Consider the following 7,610-nt stretch of genomic DNA (forward strand, 5'->3'; position numbering starts at 1 on the left):
TTTTTTTTTTTTTTTTTTTTTTGTACCAGGGATCAAACTCAGGACCTTGCACTTGCGAGGCAGGCAGCAGAACCACTGAGCTAAATCCCTGGCCCTAGTGCTGCCGTTTACTGCCCCATAGAACAAATCTAAACTTTCTTCAGCAACTGATGCCTCAAATATTCAAAGACAGCTGCAGTGCCTCCTCTGAGTCTCCTCCATGACAAACCCGTTTTAGTTCCTTGAATCTTTCCATATGAGTTGGTTTTTCTCTCACTGTGGATACTTCTGAGCCCTGTGCCTCATGTATAAGCATACATGGGAACATGCTAGCCTGCTGTAAAGAGATAACGAGAGGGCAGGTTTTAGGTGCTATCCACACTGAATGAGCCTGGGCCTGCTTCCAGCACTCATGTGAACATTTGAATGCATATGCTACAAGTTATTTTCTCCTGATTTTCACCATAGAATTAGGGAATATGAGTACTCCTGCTGTCGTAGCTGTGGTGGGCTTGCTTGTATTAGTACTGCCAATTTTTTATTTTCTTTTTTGCTACCAGGGATTGAACTCAGGACCTTGCTCTTGCCAGACAGGTGCAGTGCCACTGAGCTACATCCCCAGCCCTTATCTTCTCTACTTCTGACGTTTTTCCATGAGACTTTGAAGTTCTGCCCTTTGAGTTCAGATTCAGCACCGTGACTTCCTTGGGCTGACAGAATGAGGCAGGACAGCAGCCATTTGCAAGCCTGGTCTGAGAGGCACTGTGTACTCCCAGTTACTCTTCAGAGTCCTGTCAATGGCATGAGAAGAAGCTACTCCCACCAGCCTACCTGCGCAGGGTAGCTGGGACACATTGGAGTAGGGGCCCCAGCAAAGCCCAGCATCTGTCTGCTGGCCCCCAGCTTATGCACAGACACTTAAGTAAAAATAAACGGTTACTGATTTAAGTCACTGAGTTTTGGCCTGGTTTAGTATATATCATCTTGTGGCAAGATATAATTATTACAGAAATTATGTGGACCAGTAAATACAGAGAAGGCAACATTAACCCTTCCTCATCAGAGTATAATTTCAGAAGAATTAATGGGAGATTTGCAGAAATATTAACCAGCTAGATGAACAATTCATAAAAATGTTTTACCAAACAGCAACTTTGAGTTTCTTTCGAAAACAGTGGCCAAGAAGAAAATAAATATGTGTACTGTCTCATAAATGAAACAGCTAATGACTAAATCAAACTCAATATCCCAAAAGACACGAAAAGTTCAGGAGTTTCCCATTTGATGATAACAGTTCATTCATTCAGTCAGCACATGTTTGAACAAATACCCACCATGTGTCAGCTCCGTTCTGGGCCCTGGAAGTAGGTTGTGGAAAAAGTGGAAGGGGCCTATAAACTTAGGGTGTCTGAGGTGTAGGCAGAAGCATGGAGAGAGGTAATCTGGTGCAGAACGAAGTGGGCAGTGCTCAAAGAGGCCAGGACATGTGCCGCCCTGTGGGGCCCAGTGAGGGATTTCACACAAAGAGGTTGCAGTTCATGTAAGTGTGTCGAGCGCATGGCCTGCTTCCTAGGCTCCGAGGCTCTCTGCTGTCTGCTGTGGGGAGAATCGATTATTGGTGGACAAGAGCACAAGCTGGGAAGTCAGTTCAGCCACTTCATCACGGTGGCTGCAACTAGAGAAGAGTGTTGCAAGGATGAAGCGAGGTAAACAGGCTTGAGATATATTTTGGAAGTAAAAATCAAGATTTCCTGATGGGATGGATATGAGTTACAGCAAAAAAACAAAGCATGACTCCTTGGGTTCCAGTTTGGGTAACTCAGAAGGTGTTTAGCAGTGCCACATCTGGGGATAAGAAAGAAAGGAGGAGGGATGTTTTGTGCAGATGATTAGATCTCTAAGAGGATCTGTCCAGTAGGCTGCTGCCCATACTCACCTAATGGTCAAGGCTGAAGATAAAAGTTGGGCAGTCCTCAGCACAGAGCTGGTATTTCAGTTGAAGGACTAGATGGGTTCAACTAGAAAAAGTTAAAAAATTTTAAACTATAGGAAGTTTTAAATTTTTAAAAATTGTTAGAAAAAAGAAGTGGGAGGATTATGCCTTCAGAGCATGCTGACATTTAAAAGCCCAGCAGAGGAAGAGGAGACAGAAGAGGCTGAGAGAGAAGTGAGAGCTCGTGAGGCTGTAGAAGCCAAGAGAAGGGAGTGTTCCAGGAAGAAAACCAGCTCCCTGGACTGCGCTCGGGGGGCGGGGGAATGCAACTGAGTCACCAAGTGAGATGGGACAGAGAAGTGACAGCTGGATTCAGCAGCGTGCCGTTGGTTGGTAACTTTGAAAATGGAAGACGTAGTGGAATGGTGGGCACAGGGGTGAAATGGAATGGGAGGCGAGAGGGGGTGACAGCAAGGTTGTGCTGAGAAGATCAACAGACGTGCAGAAGAAGGCAGAGAGGATGAGAGCTTAAGGTGCTGTTTTATTTCATTTTGTCTGAAGTAGGAGATGCAGGGGCACACTTGAATGCCAGTGGGTGCGCGTATTTATTATGCATCATAAACATATACTACTTTCACAAAGGGATGAGATAGATAAATAAATACGAAGGGATGAATGAAGGAATGGACACCAGTGGAAGTTAAGTCAACAGGGAGAAAAGCTGATACTGCAGGAGAGCAAGTAGGCATCTCTGAGAAGAGAGCTGGAGCACAGCGGGTATGGCAACCTCTGGAAGACTGGTCTTCCTTTCACTGTGAAAGGGGACACTAGCAGTCCAGCACCAGTGGGTGGATTTGGCAATGGGGAGGGGAGAGATACCGTCAGTTTACTTGAATTCTCTCATCAGACTGCCTTTAGCTCAGGTGTGGAGCCAGGACCTCTGAGCCCGCGTGCACTATGACCTTCATTTACAATTTGGTAATCTTGAAACGGTGAAAGTGATAACCACGTTTGTGTAATATACTCTAAAGAACAATACAGATGCTACACATTTAATGTGTACTCTTTCAGTTGATACCTTCTTCCAAATCACAAGCATTCATCCGGGAACGGAATTTACTCAGTGTCTGTGCATGGAGGCACCTGAACGAAGGGCCTACTCACAGAAAGAGAGGGGAACGAAGGCATTCTGAAAGTCATCACTGTCCTGAGGACCACTTATAACACTGTGAGATCCCAGGGAGAGCTAGAGCCGGGAAGGCAGGGCCAACCAGTGTGCTCATTCACTGAAGAGACAGGTCGCCACTTTAGGGAAATCGGTGTCCAAGCAGAGAGACGGTAAGAAATATTCTGACTGCTCTATTTCTCTGCTAGTCTCTTGCTACTTACTGATGGCTGAACCCAAGCTGAAGGCAGCTGGCAAGGAAGCCAAGGTGATGGGATTTCACAGTGAGTCCCAAAGCACAGCTCGGGCAGTAAATAACCTGCACATCCCCTAATACTTGGAGCCATTAATGTTGAAAGGCTTTGAAAACTGCCCCATGCGAAAGTTTCCTATCAGAGGCCTGTGTGTAGAATGCTTCTTATCATTTGGTACTAGATGGGATTTGGAAGCCCAGCTATGCTCTTTGATGCAAATCATTACAGATATCTGTAATCTACTAACAGTCTCCGAACGTAATGTTTGTTTCTAGCCTTCTTTGTTTCCATCCAGAGGAACACTCAGTCATACAACTAGTCACACAACTTTCATTTCAGTGCCCCTTGCTTGCACGAGCCCCTTCCAGGGCCATGAGAGAACCCTAGACATGTGTTCAGATGATCACGTTTTTGTAAAATTTTTGAAGATAATAGTGTTTTAAATGCGATATATTCACACTCTGACCTTAGAGGGTCTCTGCACACTCCACTCCACTACATGTACTTTTAGCTCCACTAAACCTGGACCCACTTCTGCTTCACAGTCATAGATGTCTCAAGGCAGATTTCTCTCACCTTCAGGGCAGCATGATCAGTGGACTGCAAAGTGGACATTTGGCAGGGGAAAGTGTAGCAGGAGAATCAGAAAAGCTAGGGTGGAGTGTAGTCCTGGGCAGTGTAAGGAAAGCACTGTCCCCGGCCACCACCTAGTAGTGAAGGGTGCCAGGTGTCCCCAGGAACCTGCTTATGTGCAGGGCTGGACTGAGAAGCTGCTCTTTGTATTTTCAGATGCCGATGGAAACCTGTGTCGAAGTAACCAACTGCTACAAGTCATGCTGACCATGCACCGCATCGTCATCTCCTCTGCGGAACTGCTCCAGAAAGTTGTGACCCTATATCCTTGCTCAGAGTGACTGGAACCCCGAGATGGGACTTGTTCCAAATGTAGCTTGAAATTTGAAGCAGGCTTTATCTTGATTGTTTGGGAAGCACTCTGCGTGGAAAATGGGTCCATGTATGACTGGATATGTGTGTGTGAGTGTGTTCATATGTGCTTCTTCTTTTGTACGGGGCAGTAGTGCTCTGGGAGGTGCTCACAGAAGTCACCTGCAGTCTGTCCGGCTGGTAAAAGCTGTTGCTTGTAGAGTCGTCAGGATCCACAGTCATCCTGTACCAGCTGACAAGGGCACCAGCAGGCATGTAGCAGTGCACTCCTGCCCAGCTTTCCTTCCTGCCTGGCTTTCCTTCCTGACTCTTCAGCCCTCCCTGTCTCTGGAGAAAGCTTGCTGTGGCTCTACCATCTGGAAGACCTGCTGGGACCTTCTTGCCAGGCAGGGGCATCGGGGATGCCCAAAGCAAGCCCTGCCAGGTGCTAGCCTTCTTGTGGGTGTGATGGGGGGTACTTTCCCTTTCTCACTGATGACGCTGCTGTGGACCCAGAGGAAAAGGCCTGTAAGGGAGGTGAGACGGTTTAGTGCCGAATGCACGTCCTGGAACTGAGTCATGACTTGTGGCTGCTCTAATCCTTTACCAACCTGCTAACACCTCCCAGCTCCTCTTATGGCCATCAGAAAAACTAGATACTAAATCCGAAGACAAAGAAGCCCATTGGGCATGAATCTCTTCCCTAACCCCACTTGTGAATCTTATCTCCCATCTCCAAAGCGCCGGTTCCAGGGGCACACTGCGGAAGGAGCTCAGGGTGGAGTTAGCAATGACAGGTCCAGAAGCACACAGGCACCTTGTCTGCAGAGTCTCTTGAGACCTTTCAGCAGCATCTCGAAGGCTGTCGGATCTTCATTCTCTCGATGTACCGGTGATTGCCAACAATGTGGGTGATCAGTTATTCCTCCCTGAAAATGCATCTGGGGGCTGCCCTGCCAGCGCTGTCGCCCAGCGGCCCCTCTGCCACGCATGTTCCCTCTGCTCCTCACAGACCCACTCTGTGCCAGTTGCCCCTGTCTCTCCTAGACTCCTAGACGCTGCCTCTTCAGTGGTGACCTCCTCTCCAGCCGCAACACCCTTAAGTGTCCCCAAACTAAAACTAATCTTGTTGCCCTGCTTCCCCTCGTTCCATTGCTAGGGTTATAAATGGGAGGCCAAAACATCTTAAAATAGTTTGCAGTCACTATCTCTGATCTCTTCACTCCTTCTCACCCCTTAGCTCAACTATGGCTCCTCCTAGAGCACTCAGACTTTCCTCTGATGTCACCAGTGACTTAACCAATTGCAGTCCCAGTGCTTCTCCTATCGGACAGACAGCCGTTGCCTTTCCGGGGAGCTCTGCCCAGGACTCCGTGCCGCTTCTCTGAGCTGCCTTTGAATTCGGGATAGCATCCAGTCTCCCTCTCACTTGGACGGCTTTTGAGAGTGCTTCTGCCCCGGATGTCCACCACTGCCCTTCTGTGCTGCTCACTTTTAAGAGGTTTCTCTTCTAACCTCAACCACATTTTGAATATCTGGACTACATTTTTCTGCTGACATGTTAGCCATACTATGTTCAAATACCTTAGTCTGTTCCCGGGCTCACCCCCAACCCCAGCCATATTAGTTGTGCTCTGATATCTGCATTTTCGTTTTCCATTTCAGGTGCGATATCATTACCAGTTGCCTAAACCAGAAATGTCAGAAGCAGTCTTGGCTTCTCCCTGCCCTTCACCTCCCACAGACTCTGCCACCCCACCCTAGGGTTTCTGATTCAGAACTGATTCTTCCCTGGTCTCTCTCCATTCCTGTGCTGTGGTTTAAGTACAAGTCCCCCTGTCTCTCCCAGACCTCTGCCCCCTACTGGCCATCTCCTCTGTATGGTCCCCCTGCTATTTATTATTCATATTGCCGTTCTTTCCTTAAAATCAACCGGGTAGACGGTTGCTTCACAACCTCTCCCAACTACAGGGCTCCTGTGTGACGACTCAGCTTGCCAGCCAAAGTCTTGGGGGTCCCACCCAGGTAGCCCCTTCTGCCTCACCCTGTAGCTCTCCCAGGGCCCTTCCCCTCCACACTGGACCTCTCAGCGCTCCAGATGTTACGGGCAGCTCCCAGTCCCTGGGCCTGTGAAACACTTCCCTTCAGGACCCTCCAAGGGGCTTTTTCTGACTTTCCAGCCCTCCTTCACTTTAGAAAGTGTTTTAAAATAGTCTTCTGGGTTGAAAATCTATTTGATTTCTTTCTCTTTAGTTTTACTTGCTTATGTCAAAGCCTGCCTGCCTCTTTCCTCCCTCCGCTCTTTCTCCCCGTCCCTCCTCCTTGTGACAGACCACCCCATTGATTATGCTCAAAGCAGGCAGTAAGCAGTGTAGGCTGTGAAGAGTTAACCCTGCACTTGGCTTATTTTAAGAAGTGAGTCTGATCGAAGCATGGGAGATAACACGCAGCCAAGGTCAGAGTGACTCTTACCCAAGTTCTGTTCCCAGCCTAACACAAGAATGCTTTGTCTCTTCCTTTACAAGCCTTGCCTGCATCAACAACATATCTCTGGGAACCACACGTAGCCCGCTGACCCCAACCTAACAACGACTGTGTCACCAATAAATATTGATGGTTCTGGCTGTTCAGGGCCTTTGCTTTCTCAAGCCTTCACTTGCTCAAGCACTGGTCATCCCAGATCTCCGTCTCTGTCTCTAACTCTGTCTCTGTGTCTTTCTTCTCACCATGCAGCATGGCACCCCAGCAGGAGGTCAGGAACTGCTGCAGGGTTCTCTGATTTCTTTCTCATCTGGATGTATTCTGGCTCAGAAAGCTTTTTGCCTGTGACTACAGAAAGTGTCGAGTGTTTTTAATGTGCTCATTAATTAGTTTATCTAACTGAACTTGAGTCTGTAAGTTTTAGGATGCTATAAAATGGCTTTCTCAAGTACTGTAACTTATAAAAACCTTGTGTCTAGATGCTGAATTTTCTAATGATAGGTTGCAAAGGTACTGCAAAATTAAATTACAAATTAAAAAATGTAAAGAATGCATACTTTATTTATTTGCATATCATTTTCTCCAGCAGATTGTCCTCCAGGGCAGGGAATAAGGCTTATTTATCTTTGTTTCTCTTAATTCAGTGACCATCTCGTGGTAGGGTGCAATAAATGTTGCATTATTATTATTATTATTATTATCATTATCATTATTATATTATTATTATTATTACTATGGTACTGGGGATCGAACTCGGATCCTTGCACTTTTGAGGCAGGCAGCAGAACCACTGAGCTAAATTCCTGGCCCTAAATGTTGCATTACTATGGGTGTAAATTTTGGTATTTGCATATTATGGGTATAAACATTGGAT

At 47.0% G+C, this 7,610-nt stretch overlaps 1 protein-coding gene across 2 annotated transcripts in view; it reads left to right on the forward strand.

The window, feature by feature from the left end:
* Rasgrp1 (RAS guanyl releasing protein 1) overlaps positions 1–7,610 on the forward strand; it is a 75,502-nt gene that overhangs the window by 36,657 nt on the left and 31,235 nt on the right. For both annotated transcript variants that reach the window (XM_010624644.1, XM_010624645.1), the window contains exon 3: positions 4,121–4,226. In XM_010624644.1, coding sequence (XP_010622946.1) covers positions 4,121–4,226 — 106 coding nt within the window. The remainder of the gene's footprint in view (positions 1–4,120; positions 4,227–7,610) is intronic.

The sequence above is a fragment of the Fukomys damarensis genome, unplaced genomic scaffold, assembly GCF_012274545.1.
Source record: "Fukomys damarensis isolate Sample0158 unplaced genomic scaffold, DMR_v1.0_HiC HiC_scaffold_17, whole genome shotgun sequence".
Taxonomy (NCBI): Eukaryota; Metazoa; Chordata; class Mammalia; order Rodentia; family Bathyergidae; genus Fukomys; species Fukomys damarensis.